At 43.3% G+C, this 22,414-nt stretch overlaps 1 protein-coding gene across 1 annotated transcript in view; it reads right to left on the reverse strand.

The window, feature by feature from the left end:
- LOC126161983 (TATA-binding protein-associated factor 172) overlaps positions 1-22,414 on the reverse strand; it is a 300,940-nt gene that overhangs the window by 260,188 nt on the left and 18,338 nt on the right. The window contains exons 5-8 of the mRNA XM_049918182.1: positions 20,546-20,712; positions 4,806-5,093; positions 838-996; positions 610-745 (exon numbers count right to left, since the gene is read on the reverse strand). Of these exons, the coding sequence (XP_049774139.1) occupies positions 610-745; positions 838-996; positions 4,806-5,093; positions 20,546-20,712 (750 nt within the window). The remainder of the gene's footprint in view (positions 1-609; positions 746-837; positions 997-4,805; positions 5,094-20,545; positions 20,713-22,414) is intronic.

The raw sequence follows: 22,414 nt of genomic DNA on the forward strand, positions 1-22,414 counted from the left end.
TTAGTTATAAATCTTGAAAGTATTTTCATGCTTATTAAAAATTCACAATCACAAATTTTCAAGACTATCTGCATGCAATTAGGCATCTGGATGTGGTTAAAAGAAGTTATTTTATACTTTTTAGTCTGATTTAAAAATGCCATATTTTAAAAGTTCATTTTTATTTAAGTCATTATTTTCTACTTTTTAGTCTTGTGTGTGAAATTTTTAAAATTGATTTCAAACATTTTCAGGGGATTTCAACAGATACTTCAAGTAAATTTCAGATTTATTTCACTTCTCTTCACCTGAGTCAACCACAATATTGCTGCCTCCCACCTAAATCTCAAGAGAAGACCAGGAGGTAAAAGTTAGAGAGATTCAAGCTCACAAGGAGACTTATCAGAAAATTCTCTTCTTGCAAACCATTTGTGACTTGAACAAGGAAAGTGGAGGAAATGACAATAGAACTAAAAGACAAGAAAGTGAGTCGATACTGCATCCAATTCTGGGCTATGTTTGAAGTTTCAAGTCTCTAGTTGATTGGCAAGTTAGTTTAAAATCAACTACAAAAATTGTGAAGAACAAACTAACAGACATAAAAGAAAGCAATTAATAAAAAAAAATTACCTAAGGTTTGAGCACAGGTTTCTCTTACAGGTGCTACAACTTGGTCAGAAACAAAGTCACCAAATCGATCAAGTGCGAGGACACAAAGCAATCTCAGAGCCATATCTTCCAGCCACATTTCATGATATTCCTCTTGCTGCAAAGCAAAACAGACACAAAATGAAAAAATACCAGAAATTATTCTACACTAATGAACAAAATACAATGGTGTTTAAAATTTCTACTAACTTCAGAATGAGACATGTAGGTAGCCTTCCCAGCACTTCTACCATGTATGCGTATAACTTCTCTCAACGTAGTTGCAGCACCATGCCGCGCCTCCCAGGAAGGACTGAATAAGTCATGACACAAACGGTCACAGAAACCTTCAAATGGCCAGTCAACTGCCTGAAATGAAGATGATCACGATGTAAAAACAGTTTAGTATCACAAAGTCAATTAAGATCAAGTTTATAGGAACATGCAGTTTTAATGAGTATTCGTTAACTTTGAATTGTGCACAATTATATTCTAGTCATCTAGTGGAAATAATGAGTCACACGCCGATAGGCACAATAAAAAGAGAGACAATAAAAAGACTGTCGAACAAGTAACTTTCAGAAAAAGGCTCTCTCTCTCTCTCTCTCTCTCTCTCTCACACACACACACACACACGCACACACACACACACACACACACACACACACACAAACATGGGGTCAAGGTGGAGAGAATGTAGGGCAATAGTGCAGTGAGGAGGTTACACGGGGGTGGAGGAGTGTAATCGGGGTGGGGAGGATAAGGGGGGGGGGGGGTGGGGAGACAGTGGAAGGAGAGGAGTAAACAGACTGTGGGTACATTGATGGAATAGAGGGCTGTGTAGTGTTGGAGTGGGAACAGGGAACGGGTTAGGTGGGTATAGGCTAAAGACTAGTGAAGGTTGAGGCCAGGAAAGGTACAAGAATGTAGGATGTGGAATATAATATTGCAGCGAAGCTTTCATTAAAATGAAGAATGTTGCATGGTCAGTAACTGGTTCGTCCAGCTGTTTCTTGGCCACTGTGGGGCATCCTGGATGGTTGGGTTTATGGACTTTAAGAAGCATGTAGAAGGTTGGAGAGTGGGGTGTGGTAGAGGTGAGGAGAGAGATGGACTCTGGGAAGAGGTTCTGAGACAAGCCTAAAGATTTGAGGAGACTGGAATCCCTCTGGATTTCTGGAATGGGGTCACTATGGAGGTAGAGTCTTTGTTAGCAGGTATGATTGTAAGTCCAGGGTCGGTTTTTAGTTGGTGGCTTGTGGTTCTTTCTGCAGATGTAAGGTTAGCTTGCATGTTGAGAGATTTGGGGAATGAAGGTGAGGCAAAGTTTGAGGTTTAGAAATTCTGGAAAGTTAACAGGGGGTGATTAGGGAGTAGGGGTAGGAGCAAGGGGGGGGGGGGGGGAGAGATCATGGTTGGAGGGAGGTGTGAACTGAGTCAGGCAGGGTTCAACATTTGTCTTTGGTTGTGTACGTCTAGTAGGGTTCATGGTGAAAAAGTGTTTGCACTGTAGGGACCTGGAGAAGGAGAGATCTTTAAGAAGTCCTGTATGATTGAATTTGGGAGTGGGACAGATGCTCAGCAGTCCTTTGGAAAGGACTGATGATACTTGTGTGGGGCAGGGCTTGTCAGCTATGAGGGGATGTGGGGGCAGTTTGGAGGTTGTTGTAGAGTTTTTTGAGGCAGTGTTGTGTATGCTGCTCTAGTTCCTGGAGGGCAAGAGTTTCTATATGTGATATGGGATCCAGGCACTTGGGATTGCACAGCAGAATTTTACAGATGGGAAGGAAGTGTTGCAAGATCTGATCCTGATTGACATGGTTTTGCAGGACTACATTGGTGAGGGTTAAGGACTGGAGGAATCTGAACAGATGGAGCTCATTGTGGAAGGGGGGATCGCAGCCAGAGAAGGGTAATTTGACGGTAAGACCATTTGAAGAGATTCAATGAGCCAAGTAGCAAAGCAGGAACAGTATATGGGGCCATGTTGTGGCTAGGGACAAGGAAACTTTTCTGTTCTGACGCAGATAGGAGGAGCAAGGATGCATGGTGGAGAAGAGAAAGGCATAAATATAGATAGAAAATGATGAACTATGTGCAAAAAAAAATGCATAATACACCAAAATACGTGGAAAAACCATGCGAAGGATGAAACAGATGAAGTGTGAGGAAACTAGATGAAACCTGAGGGAGTAGGCTGACAGCCCAACGATTTCCAAACCTACAACCTCTTTCCTAGTTGCCATGACCAACTATATCCTCCCCCCAAGTTACTTCTCCTTTGAAGGCATAACCTACAAACAAATCGGGAGTACGGCAATGGCACCCACACGACACCACCTATGCTAGCCTATTTCTAGGCCATCCACAGGAATCCTTTCTAACTACCCAGAATCCCAAACCCCTCACCTGGTTCAGGTTCACTGATGACATCTTTCTGATCTGGACTTGAGGGTGAGAACACCCTGTCCACATTCATCCAGAACCTCAACACCTTCTCCCCCATTTGCTTCACCTGGTACTCCACGATCCTTAATATTCACCTTCACCTCAAAGACAGCTACAATACCTCTGTCCACATCAAGCCTACCTACCACCAGCAATACCTCCCACTTCCATAGCTGCCACTCAGTGAATACCAAGAATTTCCTTCCATACTGCTTAGCCACCCATGGCTGTTGCATCTGTGGAGATGAGTAGTCTCTCTCAGAATATACCAAGGGTCTCCCAGAGGCCTTCACAGACCGTAATTACCTTCCCAACCTTATACAGAAACTCTCCTGTGCTTTATCTCTCCACTTATACAGAAACTCTCCTGTGCCTTATCTCTCCAGTCACCCCCATCTCCCAAAGCTCCACTGCTCAGCCACAGAGGAGCATTACTCAGTAACCATTACTAAGTACCACCTAGGACTTGAGCAACACACATTTTCTGTCAGGGTTTCAGCTACCTTTTGTTGTGCCCTGAAATGGGGAATGTTCTACCTACTATCCTTCCTACTTCTCCTGCAGTAGTACTCCGCTGCCAATTGACTCTACACTATATTCTCTCTATCCTTACACAACTCTTGCTCCCGAACCCTTGTTTCATGGCTCATATCTCTGTAATAGACTAGATGCAAGAACTGTCCCATATATACTCCCACCCACTTCAGTCTGGTTGCAAGCATCACCCCTCCCATCAAAGGCAAGGCTACTTGTGAAACCATTCTGTGCTGCATTCTACACGGGCTCAACAACCAACAAGCTGTCTGTCCACATGAATGGCCACTGACAAACTGGAGCAAAGAAATAGCTGAACTATCCAGTTGCCAAGCATGCTGACCAATAACAATTTTGTCATCTTAATGACTGATTTACATGCTTTGAGATCTGGATCCTTCCTACCAATACCAGCTTTTCACCAGCTTTTCTGAACTGTGCAGGTGGGAACTCTTCATGCAGTATATTCTTTGTTCCCATAACCCTCCTGGCCTCAACCTTCCTACTGTCCTACATCCACCTATCCTCTTCCCTGTTCCCACTCCAACATTGCACAACTTTGTATTCCATGAACACACCTACAGACTTTTAATTTGTCTCCTTCCACTGCCCGCTCCTCCTCCCCTCTCCCCCTACTGCTGTCTAACCACCTCACTGCACCTAGCTGCCCTACCCTCTTTCCACCTTATCCCTGCATGCTCCCACATGCAGCATTTTGCTGCCCACCAGCCCTACCCTGCTACCCCTCCCCTCCCCACCTCAGCCTCCTCCTTACCCCCACCCCCCAGATCACTTCTCCCACCACACACTGCTGCTTGCAGTGTTGCCCCAGCAGTCAGAGACCTTGGCCATGTGTGTAATATAAAGACTGTCTACCAAATCTTTGTCAGAATCAGACAGCATACACGCGCACACACACACACACACACACACACACACACACACACACACACACACACACACACACACACACACACGTGTTGTCTGATTCTAATTTGTTAGACAGTCTTTATATTACACAGTCTTTAATTTGTTAGTCTCTATCTCTATGTCTCATAATATTCCTACAGCTTTACCAAAACATGCAGTAAAGCACAAAAGTGGCATGAAGTTCTAAGAGACATTAATCATGCTTGAAGAGCGTAATGAAATTGAGCATCATTTCTCCAACAAAAAACTTCATAAGTCACACTCACATCAACTCCCCAACCACCTGCTCCATCTGGAGTACTTTCCACGTGGCTATGAGAGGTCACCGACAATATATCATCTTGACCTGTGTCTTCTATTTTAATCTTTTTTCTTTCTGGTTCTTCTACAGAAATGCTAACTGTACTCGTTTCTTCTTGATTCTGTGCACTAGTATCACGTGACCTTTGCTTGGTCATTTGCTGACGGGCCAGGCGGCGAGCACGATTCATTTCACGGGAACTCATTCCTTCTACCTGTGAAAGCTCTTGTTGCACTACTTCTCCAACAGATTTCTGGAAAAAAAAATTGTCTTCTTATAACAAAACAACCACAGAAAAATAAAAATCATACCTTTATATGCATTATGACTGTAAAAGCAAATTGAATATAATCATTGCCAATATTATGGTAATGACAGTAATTGTGTGAAACACAGGGGGTCATTAAGGCAGGAGACCACAACTAATTATTAACTGAAAACTTCAACAATCGTAGGCGTGAGATGCATAAAATACATATATGTTGTAGAAAAGCATTACACTCAGAAATAAGGAAATATAATAACTAAAATACTGGGTGAATAATAAAATTACAGTATGTGGTAAGATGACCTCTTGCTCCAAGTAGGAAACAAGCAATTAAAAGAGAAATGAAATGGTTGGAGTGTAAACTGCCACTGATATTATAAGAGATAGAGTATATGACGACCCTACTCCTTCCTCTTTCAATATTTCAGTTGTATTTTGTGAAAAAAAAAATAATAAGTTTATTGCTTAGCATCACACAGGGTGTGTGTTATATTACTGCAGCTACCACAGGTTCAGCCATGTAAAGCATTTATGATTGTTGTGTGTGATTGTTGTTTAGTGCATGCACTTGACATACACTATGTGATCAATAGTATCCGGACACCTAGGTGAAAATGACTTACAAGTTTGTGGCGCCCTCCATTGGTAATGCTGGAATTCAATACGGTGTTGGTCCATCCTTAGCCTTGATGACAGCTTCCACTCTCACAGGCATACGTTCAATCAAGTGCTTGAAGGTTTCTTGGGGAAGGGCAGCCCATTCTTCACGGAGTGCGGGTATTGATGTCAGTCGGTGAGGCCTGGCACAAAGTCAAGTGTGCCAAAAGATCCCAAAGGTGTTCTATAAGATTCAGGTCAGGACTCTATGCATACCAGTCCATTACAAGGATGGTATTGTCACGTAACCACTCCACCACAGGTCGTACAACATGAACAGGTGCTCGAACATGTTGAAAGAAGCAATAGCTATCCCCAAATTGTTCTTCAACAGTGGGAAGCAAGAAGGTGGTTAAAACATCAATGTAGGCCTGTGCTGTGATAGTGCCACGCAAAACAAGCACCCCTCCACAAAAACACGACCACACCATAACACCACCATCTCTGAATTTTACTATTGGCACTACACATGCTGGCAGATAACGTTCACCGGGCATTTGCCATACCCACACCCTGCCATCGGATCGCCACATTGTGCACCATGATTCATCAATCCAGACTTCTTACACTGTTCAATCATCCAATATTCACACTCCTTACACCAAGCGAGGTATCGATGACATTTACAGGCATTATGTGTGGCTTATGAGCAGCCACTCTACTATGAAACCCAAGTTTTCTCACCTCCCGCCTAACTGTCATACTTGCAGTGGATCCTGATGCAGTTTGGAATTCCTGTGTGATGGTCTGGACAGATGTCTGTCTATTACACATTATGACTATCTCCAAGTGCTGGCAGTCTCTGTCAGTCAACAGATGAAGTCGGCCTGTACGCTTTTCTGCTGTACATGTCCCTTAAGTTTCCACTTCACTATCACACAGGAAACAGTGGATCTAGGGATGTTTAGGAGTGCGGAAATCTTGCATACAGTCTTATGACATGTGACACCCAATCAACCGACCACGTTCAAAGTCCATGAGTTCCGCGGAGTGCCCCATTCTGCTCTCTCACGTTGTCTAATGACTACTGAGGTCACTGATATGGAGTACCTGGCAGAAGGCAGTAGGTGGCAACAAAATGCACCTAATATGAAAAATGTGTGTTTTTGGGGGTGTCCGGATACTTCTGACACACAGTGTAGCATGGTAGTACTGAGTGGGCAGTTGCAGTAGTGAGTATGAATCGGTTGGCTGCTCTCGCAGATGTGTTCACAATAAACGTTCTTCAAATAATATACTTGGGATAATTATTCAAACTGTGTTCCCATGTTACTGATCACAGTCACAGTAGGATGTGTTAGTGTCACTATTACTGATTGGCTGCACTTGTATGAAATACGCATGTTTGGAAGTAATGAATTCAGGTTAATTACAAGTGCTGCTTTCTGAAGGTTTTAAAGTTTCAGTGTGAAACAATTAACAATGTACTGTGGCATAAAGGATTTTGCTAAACTGAGTGTAGTTGAACTGGTTTGAAATGAGTAATACCATCATAATAAATCATTAGTCCATTCTGTCAGTAATTTATCAATCGGATATTTCATTGTTTCTTTCCTAAAACAAAATTACCAGCAACAGAAAGTTGACAATTGGCCATCTGAGCAGAGATGAGTAATGCAACCAGTTGTGTTATACATAGAGACTGGTGTCAAAGATGTTGTATCATACAACAATCTGCAGATCCGGAGCCCAATCACCAATGTCAATGTATAGTGTTGAATTTGGAATTTACAGTGGCACTTTGATTTTTCAAACAATGTTGGACAGGAAAAACGATACAGACACTGAATTACTAGCTGAATTATAACTCTCTCTCTCTCTCTCTCTCTCTCTCTCTCTCTCTCTCTCTCTCTCTCTCTCTGTGTGTGTGTGTGTGTGTGTGTGTGTGTGTGTGTGTGTGTGAGCGCGCGCGCCCATATAAGCTAGTCAAAGTTAGAACTGTCAATGTATTAGACAAGGAAGGCAATGTCAACCAGGTTAATTTCAACATGAAAGTTCTTAATAGGTCAGTAGCAACCAGCAGAAATCAAACTGTAGAGGAAACTGAAAATGAAAGTTCAAACTTGAACAGACACATTGAATTGAGAGAGGCAGGAGTAGCCAACAATTGTGATGATAATGTAGGAAGGGAAGATATGGTAAAACAACAACAATAATAATAATAATAATAATAATAAACTATGGCAGATAATAAAAATTGAGTGCAGATTTGAACAAAGAACTAGATGATAATGAGAAAATGTTGAGATGTTTGATGGCTGATACAAAAGATCGAATCAACAAACAAAGGCAAGTAATCTGAAATTGGGAGTAAATTTTAACAAAATACACTACTGGCCATTAAAATTGATACACCAAGAAGAAATGCAGATGATAAACGGGTATTCATTGGACAAATATACTAGAACTGACATGTGATTACATTTTCACGCAATTTGGGTGCATAGATCCTGGGAAATCGGTACCCAGAACAACCACCTCTGGCTGTAATAACGGCCTTGATACGCCTGGGCAATGAGTCAAACAGAGCTTGGATGACATGTACAGGTACAGCTGCCCACGCAGCTTCAACACGATACCACAGTTCATCAAGAGTAGTGACTGGTGTATTGTGACGAGCCAGTTGTTCGGCCACCATTGACTACAAGTTTTCAATTGGTGAGAGATCTGGAGAATGTGCTGGCCAGGGCAGCACTCTAACATTTTCTGTGTCCAGAAAGGCCCGTACAGGACCTGCAACATGCGGACATGCATTATTCTACTGACATGTAGGGTTTCGCAGGGATCGAATGAAGGGTAGAGCCACAGGTCGTAACACATCTGAAATGTAATGTCCACTGTTCAAAGTGCCGTCAATGCGAACAAGAGGTGACCAAGATGTGTAACCAATGGCACCCCATACTATCACGCCGGGTGATACGCCAGTATGGCGATGATGAATACACGCTTCCAATGTGCGTTCACCACGATGTCGCCAAACACGGATGCGACCATCATGATGCTGTAAACAGAACCTGGATTCATCCGAAAAAATGACGTTTTGCCATTCGTGCACCTAGGTTCGTCGTTGAGTACACCATCGCAGGCGCTCCTGTCTGTGATGCAGCGTCAAGGGTAACCGCAGCTGTGGTCTCCGAGCTGATAGTCCACGCTGCTGCAAACGTCGTTGAACTGTTCATGCAGATGGTTGTTGTCTTGCAAACGTCCCCATCTGTTGACTCAGGGATCGAGACATGGCTGCACGATCCGTTACAGCCATGCGGATAAGATGACTGTCATCTTGACTGCTAGTGATGTGAGGCCGTTGGGATCCAGCATGGCGTTCCGTATTACCCTCCTGAACCCACCGATTCCATATTCTGCTAACAGTCATTGGATCTCTACCAACGCAAGTAGCAATGTTGCGATACGATAAACCGCAATCGCGGTAGGCTACAATCCGACCTTTATCAAAGTCGGACACGTAATGGTACGCATTTCTCCTCCTTACAGGAGGCCATCACAACAACGTTTCACCAGGCAACGCCGGTCAACAGCTGCTTGTGTATGAGAAATCGGTTGGAAATTTTACCCATGTCAGCAAGTGGCAGGTGTCGCCACTGGCGCCAACCTTGTGTGAATGCTCTGAAACACTAATCATTTGCATATGACAGCATCTTCTTCCTGTCAGTTAAATTTTGCATCTTTAGCATGTCATCTTCGTGGTGTAGCAATTTGAATGGCCAGTAGTGTAGATAATCATAATGAGATTCAGGATAAGTTCAATAATTTAAGAATGGATTTAGTGAGTCGATGCACAACAATCTGAATTCCAGCATGTGGTTAACACACATTGCTAAGCAAACAGAAGCGCATGGGACCAAAATACAAGCCCAAGTAAACTCACAATAGGAAACTGTTTAACTAGATTTAATGGGCAGTATAGTAAGGGAATAGTGAAGTAGTTCATGTGAAAATAAATGCAAACAAAATAAAAATTATTTTATTACAGAAGTATCAGGTGTGCATTAATTATATTCAAATTTAGAATCGAAATCACATGAGCTGGAAAAGAACACTGAAAGATGTAAAAATCTGTGACATGTGAGCTGATACAAACTTAATTCGCCAGCAAGTTAATGCAAGAAAATCACGGTGCGGGTTATTGTACAATCATTATTGTCAATAATCTGCTCATTCAAAGAGAATCCACACAAACAATTACATCCAACTAATTTCATGATACAATTTAGAGTTGCGTTCATGAGAATTCAGAACAAGTCAGAAAAAAATATTTGGGAACGACATGAGTGCATGTACTAGAAAATGGGGAAACTGTGTGCGTGATCAATATACTATATTTGTTTGCTTTGAAAATGTGTTTCTCCACAAGGATTGGTTACAAGAGAAACTGTGAAGCATAAAAAGAAAAATTATTTTCAATGCACAACTTTAATTGTGGCAAAGGGTCAATGTGCATCTTCCTTCAAAAATACTGAAAATGGAAGAGTTATATAGAACATCCCATCAGCGATGATTATCTGATTACAATTTTGATAAAGCATTTGCTGTGGAAAGTACGAGGGCAGTGGGCACCATGTAACATTCAATGATTTCAGTGAGCTATTACAAGTCATTGACCCTTTAGAAGACACATCACTACGCAATCAATACTTTCAATTATACAAAACACCACGGCAAGATAATTTTGAGCGCCTGTAGTGGAGTCAGCAAAACAACAATTAAACAAGATACAATTATGAACGAACAGATGACCATTCACAGAGTTATGCACAGAATGATGGTTGTTTTAGAAATGATGAAAGATATTGGAACAAATAAGCCCTTGGTCACAAATATTAAGTCAAAATTGACCTGGTTTCGACACTACTATGAGCGTTGTCTTCAGAATTAGACTAACTGTTCTAAAACATATTAGGTATACAGTACATTAATAAAATTAAAGTTTGTACTGACTTCAAAAGATGCAGTACTTACAAGTCACATATTAAAAAAGATCTAATCCGGAAAGACGACGTCATGAACAGTTGTGAGATGGCGAGCCGCTAAGGGCTGCTCGTACTGTGAACAAGGGTTGCAACCCTTGGTGGAGTGGGGAGGATTTCATGAAGGATGGATCTCATTTCAGGGCAGGATTTGAGGAAGTCGTATCCCTGCTGGAGAGCCACATTCAGAGTCTGATCCAGTCTCGGAAAGTATCCTGTCACAAGTGGGGCACTTTTGGGGTTCTTCTGTGGGAGGTTCTGGGTTTGAGGGGATGAGGAAGTGGCTCTGGTTATTTGCTTCTGTACCAGGTCGGGAGGGTAGTTACGGGATGCGAAAGCTGTTTTCAGGTTGTTGGTGTAATGGTTCAGGGATTCAGGACAGGAGCAGATTCGTTTGCCACGAAGACCTAGGCTCTAGGGAAGGGACCGTTTGATGTGAAATGGGTGGCAGCTGTCATAATGGAGGTACTGTTGCTTGTTGGTGGGTTTGATGTGGACGGACGTGTGAAGCTGGCCATTGGACAGATGGAGGTCAACGTCAAGGAAAGAAGCATGGGATTTGGAGTAGGACCAGGTGAATCTGATGGAACCACAGGAGTTGAGGCTGGAGAGGAAATTCTGGAGTTCTTCTTCACTGTGAGTCCAGATCATGAAGATGTCATCAATAAAGCTGTACCAAACTTTGGGTTGGCAGGCCTGGGTAACCAAGAAGGCTTCCTCTAAGCGACCCATAAATAGGTTGGCGTACAAGGGGGCCATCCTGGTACCCATGCTGTTCCCTTTAATTGTTAGTATGTCTGGCCTTCGAAAGTGAAGAAGTTGTGAGTCAGGATGAAGCTGGCTAAGGTAATGAGGAAAGAGGTTTTAGGTAGGATGGCAAGTGATCAGCATGAAAGGAAGTGCTCCATCGCAGTGAGGCCCTGGACATGCGGAATATTTGTGTATAAGGAAGTGGCATCAATGGTTACAAGGATGGTTTCCGGGGGTAACAGATTGGGTAAGGATTCCAGGCGTTCGAGAAAGTGGTTGCTGTCTTTGATGAAGGATGGGAGACTGCATGTAATGAGTTGAAGGTGTTGATCTACATAGGCAGAGATACATTCTGTGGGGCTTGATAACCAGCTACAATGGGTTGGCCGGGATGATTGGGTTTGTGAATTTTAGGAAGTAGGTAGAAGGTAGGGGTGCGGGGTGTCAGTGGGGTCAGGCATGTTTGCCCTAGCCAGATTACACTCCCATATTTTATTTATTCAGGCTTGTCTGACATTTGGCATTACCCCCAAAGGCCTCACACTTAAAGTTCCCATCTCTGGCTGTAACCCTTCTTTCCACCAGTCCCTACACCAGTTCCAAACTGAACAATCCATAGCCCTCACCCGCCTAATCCTTCACCTACACATCAACTCAGCCAATGAACACACCCGTCAACTCCTATCCTTAATAAAAGTCCTCAATCTTTCCTCTCCCACATCCACCTGACTGTTCAGAGCATCCTCCTACAGGCCAACCACAAATTAGAACAGCATGCCACCCTCCACCTCAAACTATCCAATCTCCTGGTTTCCCAACTCCGGAAAGGCAACTCACTCACCCTCCACAACCTTTCCAGCAAACCTCAACCTCCTCTCATTGCACACAGACCCAGTCTCTCCCGTCTACTCAATCTCCCACTTCCAGCTCCACTCCCCCCAAAACCTCAAAATTCTAATCAACACAATCTGGAACCACAACACCCTAATTCAGTAGTAATCTTTCCTCCAAACCTCTCTCCCAATCTGAAACCTCTGTCCTATCCAAAGGCCTCACCTTCAGCCCTACTCCCAGATTCAACCAAACAGCCCTCGTCAAAGATTTACTGTCCTACACTCGTACTTTCTGCTGGAAATATCACTTTGCCACGAAGAAAAATAATCCTAATCCTATTCCAATGATCCAACTCACCAAGACACTATCCAAATTGAACCCCGCCTGGAACAGTTCCGTCCTCCGTCACAGTGGGACCCACCTCCTCTTCCTCAAAATCACCCTCTCCAAACCTTCCATGAATTTCTCACTTCCAGCCTTGCCTCTCAATCCTTCTTGAAAAACCTTAATCCTACTCCCAACATCACCACAGATGACACCCCGGCTATCCGTGATCTGAAGGCTAACTGATCGGTCGCCATTCTTCCGGCGGACAAGGGTTCCACGACCATGGTACTTGATCGTCGGGAGTATGTGGCTGAGGGATTGCGTCAGCTTTCAGACAACACTACATACAAAGTTTGCCAAGGTAATCCCATTCCTGATGTCCAGGAGGAGCTTCAAGGAATCCTCAGAACCTTAGGCCCCCTACAAAACCTTTCACCTGACTCCATCAACCTCCTGACCCCACCGACATCCCGCACCCCTACCTTCTACCTACTTCCTAAAATTCACAAACCCAATCATCCCGGCCAACCCATTGTAGCTGCTTATCAAGCCCCACAGAATGTATCTCTGCCTACGTAGGTCAACACCTTCAACCCATTACATGCAGTCTCCCATCCTTCATCAAAGACACCAACCACTTTCTCGAATGCCTGGAATCCTCACCCAATCTGTTACCCCCGGAAACCATCCTTGTAACCATTGATGCCACTTCCTTATACACAAATATTCCGCATGTCCAGGGCCTCACTGCGATGGAGCACTTCCTTTCACACTGATCACCTGCCATCCTACCTAAAACCTCTTTCCTCATTACCTTAGCCAGCTTCATCCTGACTCTCAACTTCTTCACTTTCAAAGGCCAGACATACCAACAATTAAAGGGAACAGCATGGGTACCAGGATGGCCCCCTCGTACACCAACCTATTTATGGGTCACTTAGAGGAAGCCTTCTTGGTTACCCAGGCCTGCCAACCCAAAGTTTGGTACAGATTTATTGACGACATCTTCATGATCTGGACTCACAGTGAAGAAGAACTCCAGAATTTCCTCTCCAGCCTCAACTCCTGTGGTTCCATCAGATTCACCTGGTCCTACTCCAAATCCCATGCCACTTTCCTTGACATTGACCTCCATCTGTCCAATGGCCAACTTCACACATCCGTCCACATCAAACCCACCAACAAGCAACAGCACCACCATTATGACAGCTGCCACCAATTCCATATCAAACGGTCCCTTCCCTAGAGCCTAGGTCTTCATGGCAAACGAATCTGCTCCAGTCCTGAATCCCTGAACCCTTACACCAACAACCTGAAAACAGCTTTCACATCCCACAACTACCCTCCCGACCTGGTACAGAAGCAAATAACCAGAGCCACTTCCTCATCTCCTCAAACCCAGAACCTCCCACAGAAGAACCCCAAAAGTGCCCCACTTGTGACAGGATGCTTTCCGGGACTGGATCAGACTCTGAATGTGGCTCTCCAGCAGGGATACGACTTCCTCAAATCCTGCCCCAGTGTGCGATTTGCAGGGAGGGAGGGGGGGGGGGATTTCCGCCCCTCTGCATCAGACCATCCCCTCCTCCGGTTTTAGTTTATGCATCCCAACCTGGGATGTTTATTTCCCACGCAGTGGGTAAAACTTTACATATAATTTAAATTTGTGGAGCAGAACACTGAAAGTTTTTAATACAGTCTTACTATTAATACTATTAATATGTCTGCTAATTAATTTTGAAAAAGTATTATGTAGTAGTTAAGCATTTCAAAACATTTAGAACTAAATCATCATTCTCATGTTGTCATTGTTGCTTTCGTCTAAGGTGCGGCATCTGTTTACTTGCGAGGGAAGTAGTGTGGCAGTCATACCGCAGCAGTCGTACCGCAGAGTTGGGTGAGCTGGGGGCTGAAAGTCCCACACCTGGCCCTGACACAGGGTGGTGACCGGCCCGGTACCTGTGTGAACATTTTCCACCTTTTGGCAACGGTATGGTGCGGAATAACGCACCTGGGACGAAAGCACACATTACTAAATAACGCACCATCGTCTGCTTCTAGTTCCTACGATACTATTTCGTGGATCTTCTTTAAATACTCTCCTCTTCCACCATCGTTTTCCTTTGATTTTCATTTCCGTTGTTAGCTGCATGTGCAAGTACCAAGTAGGCCGCCGCCGCGATACTTTATCATCCTTTATACTGTACGACCGACACACGTGTGGCACGAATTCTGTTGCTTTGCTATAAATTAACCTGCCACATGCAACATACGCCGCAAGATGTTGCCTGTCGTAGCATGCTTCAAGACTACGCACGCCACATTTCCATAGCAGGCCACAATGTTGCAAGATGGCGCCCCAGCGTAAACGAGGCTTTAGAGCCAGGTCTGTATTGTATGGTGGATGTGATGTGTTGCGTATGAAACTAAAACCTGCAATCAGATCCAAATGTCGTGGAAAACTGTGAAGAGGTGTCATCCTGCAGCAAGATAACGCTCGCCCACATTCTGCCAAACGGACAGCCGACACAATAAAGGAGTTGAGATTCGAGGTGCTGGAACATCCACCATACAGTACAGACCTGGCTCCAAGTGATTCTCACATGTTTGGACCCTTAACAGAAGCACTACAGGGAAGAAGATTTGAAAGTGAAGAAGACGTCATTGCTGTGGTGCAAAATTGGTTACAGATGCAACCGAAAAACGTATTTTCTGATGAAATAAAAAAAAAAAAAAACAAAAAAAAAACCTCATAAAACGTCGTGAAAACTGCATTGAAGTCCAGGGAGGTTACGTAGAAAAATAACGCATGTTTCAGTTTTCTATCATCAGAATAAGTACAGCTTTTCACAAATGCGCCTTTACTTTTTGAATTCCCGTCGTATACCTGTATGTAGATGATTTTGTAAATAAGCTTTACCTATAATGTACTTTTAAAGATATAACAAGGGATGGCTTTTCTGACAGTGCATACGCGTGAATAGTGAGTTTCGGCATTAACATCTATTTATAAATAACTGTTTAACCATGGGTAACTCCACGGTCCAAGCTAGTAACATATGTAATTATACTAGCCCCCAAGACATCACCCCCACTGGTAAAAGCACAAATCGCACACTGTCCTGCCCTGAAATGAGATCAATCCTTCATGAAATCCTCCCCACTCCACCAAGAGTGTCTTTCTGCCGTCCACCTAACCTTCGTAACTTCTTGGTTCATCCCTATGAAATCCCCAAACCACCTCCCCTACCCTCTGGCTCCTACCCCTGTAACCGCCCCCGGTGTAAAACCTGTCCCATGCACCCTCCCACCACCACCACCTACTCCAGTCCTGTAACCCGGAAGGTGTACACGATCAAAGGCAGAGCCACGTGTGAAAGCACCCACGTGATTTACCAACTGACCTGCCTACACTGTGAAGCTTTCTATGTGGGAATGACCAACAAACTGTCCACTCGCATGAACGGACACAGGCAGACAGTGTTTGTTGGTAATGAGGATCACCATGTGGCTAAACATGCCTTGGTGCATGGCCAGCACATCTTGGCACAGTGTTACACCGTCCAGGTTATCTGGATACTTCCCACTAACACCAACCTATCAAAACTCTGGAGATGGGGCCTTGCCCTTCAATATATCCTCTCTTCCCGTTACCCACCAGGCCTCAACCTCCGCTAATTTCAAGTTGCCGCCACTCATACCTCACCTGTCATTCAACAACATCTTTGCCCCTGTACTTCTGCCTCGACTGACATCTCTGCCCAAACTCTTTGCCTTTACATATGTCTGCTTGTGTCTGTATATGTGCGAGTGTATACCTGTCCTTTTCTCCCCCTAAGGTAAGTCTTTCCCCTCCCGGGACTGGAATGACTCCTTACCCTCTCCCTTAAAACCCACATCCTTTCGTCTTTCCCTCTCCTTCCCTCCTTCCTGATGAAGCAACCGTGGGTTGCGAAAGCTTTAATGTTTTAGGGACATTCACAATGCTGTATTGAAGAAGTAGAATATTCTAAGATCTTTATTCATGAACATTATTGTCAGGCCCATTTAAAAAATTGTAAATAATATTATATGTAACTAATATAATCTAATAAACTAAGGGTTTGAATCATTTCTTGAAAAATGATTTTTTTATACCTATTGTGGTTTTAAATCATGTTTGTTTTAAAACGACGTCGTTTGGCCATGTGAGCCATATATAGCTCACACCTGTTATCGGTCCAGATCAGTCACAAGTTGACATTTTATCCAGTAACTTAATTATATATGTTCAAAAGAAGACATCTGATGCAAAAAATCAATTTGGCTTCACAAGTAATATTCGTGACTTCAATGAGGCATAGCAACGCATGGTCCAAATTTCATCATGGCAGTCAATGTGTTAACTGTCCCTGTGTTGACCAACCAAGAGCAACAGGCATGGAACTCCAGCCTACAAACTTACATCCGGCACTTGTACAACACAATGCACGTAAGCTGCATGTAACATTCTGGTGGTTACACTGGTTATTAACGATGTACTGGCATTTCACATTTACAATGGCTTCTCTCACACTTATATTAATGTGTGATCTTGCAATGTTAATCACTTAAATATGTTACCTAGACGAATGTATTCCCAAGTTTTATTGCTCACTCTATATTTTTTATTTTTTGGCACTGCAATTTTTTTCCCCTGACTATGTATATTCAGACTAATTATTCACAATGTGTTCTCACACTGTTAAGCAGATTCACAATTGTGCATGAGAGTCAATTGTGGTTGTGGGACAGAATGACTTTCGCATTCAAAAGTAATGGATTTGTACTCATTATTCATGCCACATTCTGAGTGTCATAGTGTTACAGTTTGAAATGATTAACTTCGTATTGTGGCATATGGGACATTGCTGAAACTGCATGCAGCGAAACTGGTATGAAGTGAGTATTAACTTCAGCACCCAATTGTAGTCTGTAATCCACCATAACTGTTGTCAACTAAACCTTTCACTCCCCACTTCCTCAAAAATTACCAGCAAAATGAAGTATATATAACAGTTATACAGCGTACGAGGAACTGTGACTGCACTTGCTACAGTTAACAATGATAAACCTATATCAAGATTTAATAATCTCTATTTTAATTAAATATTACAAAAGTAATAAAATCCAGAAATGTAAACAGTAGATGCAGGCTAAGTCACGAACAAACCACATCCTAAAATACTTAGATGTCACACAATGAATTTGCTAAGAGTATGTCATAAAAGCAAGAAATAACTTACGCATGAATGAATAAACATCACAAATCTAAATAAAATAAATTTATAGTGACACAGGAATGTCACTTAATGATAAAAAGGCAGCAAGTTAGCATGACCATAAAATACATAATACTTGTCAATGACATCACTGAAAATGTAGCTCCTGAATTGCACACAACAGAATAAATACCTGATATAATCTACATTCTCAAAAACCAATAGGTCAGTCTTCAGGCCAAATTAGTAACAAATAAGAGGGAAGGTGTTTATCACATAGACAAATTGATAAGAACATCTACATCTATATCCATACTCTGCAAATCACTATAAAGCTCGTGGCAAAGGGTATGTCCCACTGTACCAGTTACTAGGATTTCTTCCCATTCCATTCACGTATACAGCGCAGGAAGAATTATTGTTTGAATGCCTGTGTGTGTGTGTGTGTGTGTGTGTGTGTGTGTGTGTGTGTGATACATAGGGTGTTTTAGTATATTCCTAGAGTAACTAGCTATATTCTAACCCACAACTACTTTTCATTTGAAGGGAAGGTATATAAACAAATCTGTGGCACAGCCATGGGCACCCTCAGGGCATCCTCGTATGCCAACCTTATGGGCCATCTAGAGGAGACCTTCCTAGCCTCCCAAAACACCAAACCCCTAGTCTTGTTCGGGTTCACCTGACGATATCTTCATGATCTGGACTCGAGGCCAAGACACCCTATCTTCCTTTCTTCAAAACCTCAACATCTTCTCTCCCATCCACTTCACATGGTCCATCTCAAACCAGCATGCCACCTTTCTAGACGTTGGCCGCCTCCTCTCTGATGGATCAATTCGCATCTCTGTCCAAATTAAACCCACCACGAGTGCCTGCGTTTTGACATCTGTCACCCCTTTCAAACCAAAAAATCCCTCCCACACAGCCTCGCCATCTGGGGACGGTGTATCTGCAGTGAAAAAAAATTCCTTTGCTCAGTATGCTGAGGGTCTCACCAAGGCCTTCACAGAAAGGCACTACAAGAACTTGCCACAAAGGAGTGCCCCCTTCATCACCTCCCCAGACTGGACCAACTGAACGACCTCCTTCACTAGAACCCTGACAACCTATCACCATGCCCTCAAGTGAGGGAAATCCTACCAGAGATCCGTCCCACCCCTCCTAAAGTGGTGTTCTGTCACCCATCCAACCTCCGAAACATCCTAGTCCATCCCTATGCCACTCCCAGCCCAATTCCTTGCCACAAGGACCATATCCCTGTGGAAGACCCAAATGCAAAACCTGCCCAATCCACAAGCCCAGCACTTCCTATTCCAGTCCTGTCACAGGTTTATCTGACCCCATCAACAGCCGTGTCACCTGTGAAAGCAGCCATGTCATTTACCAGCTCTTCTGCATTCACTGCACAGCTTTTTATATTGGTATGACTACCACCCAGCTGTCTATTAGGATGAACGGCCATCACCAAACTGTGGCCAAGAGCAAAGTAGACCACCCTGTACCACAACATGCAGCTGAACATAACACACTTGATTTCAGTGGCTGCTTCACTGCCTGAGCCACTCGGATTCTTCCCTCCACCACCAGCTTTTCTGAACTACAAACATGGGAGTTATCATTACAACACATTCTCCACTCCCGTAGTGATCCTGCCCTTAACCTACAGTAACACACTGTCCTCACATCCTCCACCCAACAGTTTCCACCCCCTCTGTCACATCACCTGCCCATTCTCATCTCTCACCAGGTTTATTTGCCACCCTCTGCCAAAGCATCTGCCCGTCTTTCCTAACTCCTCTCCTTTCCTTTCTTCCCCACCTCCCTGCCCCACAACCACCTGATGCTGTGACTGTTGGCAATCTAGTCCCTGCACACTCCACCTGACAGCACTCGTCTCTCTCCTCACCTGCACACTGCTATCCCTTCCCCTTCCCCACCCCCTCCATACTGCTGCTTGCACCCCATGTGATAGTCGCACTCCAGCCCAAGATGTTGGAGCTGGCGGTCGTGAGTGTATGAGATGTGCTTGCTCGTGTGTGTGTGTGTGTGTGTGTGTGTGTGTGTGTGTGTGTGTGTGTGTGTGTGTGTGTGTGTGTTTTACTGATGAATGCTGTGGCCGAAAACTTCATGTGTCTTTTAATTGCGCCTGTCTGCAACCTGACACGTCCTCTTTACAGTAAATAGTGATCTGTCTTTTTCCTACATTGTTGATATTCCTACAGTATATATTAGACATAACAAAAATTATTGTTCAAAAATATACTGCCACAGTATGAAATAAATCTATTGGTAGTGCTTAGTGTTGTTTACTCATATTTTGTGCAAAACTATGGTGTACAGAGATCATCTCAAATTTTCTATTAGAGCCAAAATAATTATTAATAATGTCACTAGATACTTCACTCTTTAAAGGTGTTCTAGTAGTTTAATTTCAAATATAAATCAACATTTGATTATTTTAAGCATGCTTTACAAGAAAGAAAGTAAAATTTCCCATTCATATGCAAATGACAGCGCAAGGAACAGTTATGTATTACTTAAGATTTAGTATAATTACTTCACTTGCACTAGACAGATATCACACACTGTCAACAATGTTAAGCAACAATCTATCTAGAGTTGTCCCTCATATAATACTTACACCATATGAACCAAGAAAGGAAACAGATCCATCAGTAACCGAGGTGCTAAAATCTTCAGCAGATATTAGGTCTTCCATATCTATGCCAAGACGACTTGATACATCTAAACCAAGACGCGCATTAAGCAACTGTCGTTGCTTTGCCATTCTCTCCCGCATAGCTGATGCTAAGTAATGAAAAGAAATAAATAGAAATTAAGAAGTCAGTAACAGTATTACATCAAAATATATTACAAATCCTGGCACAGATGACAGTGCCAGTACACTGATATCGCAGAGCAAGTTTTAAGAATGCAATATCATTTTTGATAAATGCATGTTGAATAGTATTCAATGAACTGTGGATGAAGCCCGACCAACAGGCATTACATGCATTGATCAAGAATGATATTGCATTGAGAATGGCTAGTTTCTAGCTGAAATCGAGATCTGCCAATAAAATTTAAAAAGGACGACTGATAGCTGAAATCTATTATTTGCAATGCATATTTATCTTGTTAAGGACATACACAGTGTGCACTGAATAACAATGTAGCTCATAGTAATTGCTCAAAGTGACAACCATCAGTCTCAATGTATGCATAACAAGGGTGCATGACTTATGCTGCATTACCTCTAAGATCCCTTGTGTCTGTTGTAAAGGGAGTCAGGCAGCTAGGAGCCTAGCAAGCCTGTCTTCATTTGTTTCTATGGAGGTTTCATACACCAATGTCTTGACCCAGTAGGAGGATCTGTGAGATCTGGTGATCGCACAGGCCATGGGACATGACCTCCCCTTCCAATCCAATGATGATGGTACGTATTGTTCAGGAGCTCACGAACATTAACATCAAAGTGGGCTGGTGCACAGTTGTGTTGAAACCAGTTCACTGTGCAGACAACAAGAGACATAGTTTCCAAGAACTATGGCAGCACATTTCACAGGAACACCAGGTAACATGGACCAGTCAAATGAGGAGACAGCAGATAAGGTCCTATTAACTCTTCTTGGACGATGCCCACCCCTATGTTGACAGAATCACTGCTGGTGACCACTGATGTGTGACTGTGGTAACTGTTGAAAACAGTCACAGATGAATGAGGCCTCATCCACGAACAACATAAACTGTACGAAGTTCAGCACTATAGTGGATAATCTTCTGACAGAAATGAAGGCAAGGCTCGAACTTCGTTGCTCCCACTGCTTACACACATTCTTTACGACAGGGGTGTAATACCTACTCCAGCAGTACTCTCCATATTGTACCCTAAGAAGGTATTACTGGATGGTTGGCTACACAATCCAACAGCTCTCCTCGAAATCTGTTGTTCCAACATGTCCTTGGTGGGAACCTTGGGCAGCTCTCTATAATGTGAATGGCTCCTTCTCTAGTAAGTCGGTATCCATGGCGATGAACTACTTTCCATTAGGATGATGCCTACTGGGAAAGTGTTCTCTGTACATTTGTGCTGCTTTATGGGCTCTACATCCTGCCACACCATACATTAAATGCAAGTCTGCCAACCCTCATCATAACATTCTATCTTTGATCAAGTGTCACGCACTGTACACAGGAACACATCTTGCAATGGACGCATCACAAGCTGTCTGATGCAATGGACAACAGCCACCAGGGATAGTGGTGTGCACGAGACACAGGTTAATGCACCAGCGCAATGCACTTGCTTGTCATGTGACACATGCTATGAGATAAGCTGTGTACAATGTGTCTGGTGGTCAGGGATGTACATTGTTCATCACCCACTGCTTGTTCCTGTCTACAACAGACACAGGGGATCTTCGCGCAAGTGTGGCACAACTGAATGTGCCATTGCAATACATGCATTGAATCTGATGGTCATCACTTTGAACACTTACTATGAGCTACC

The sequence above is a fragment of the Schistocerca cancellata genome, chromosome 2, assembly GCF_023864275.1.
Source record: "Schistocerca cancellata isolate TAMUIC-IGC-003103 chromosome 2, iqSchCanc2.1, whole genome shotgun sequence".
NCBI classification, from domain to species: Eukaryota; Metazoa; Arthropoda; class Insecta; order Orthoptera; family Acrididae; genus Schistocerca; species Schistocerca cancellata.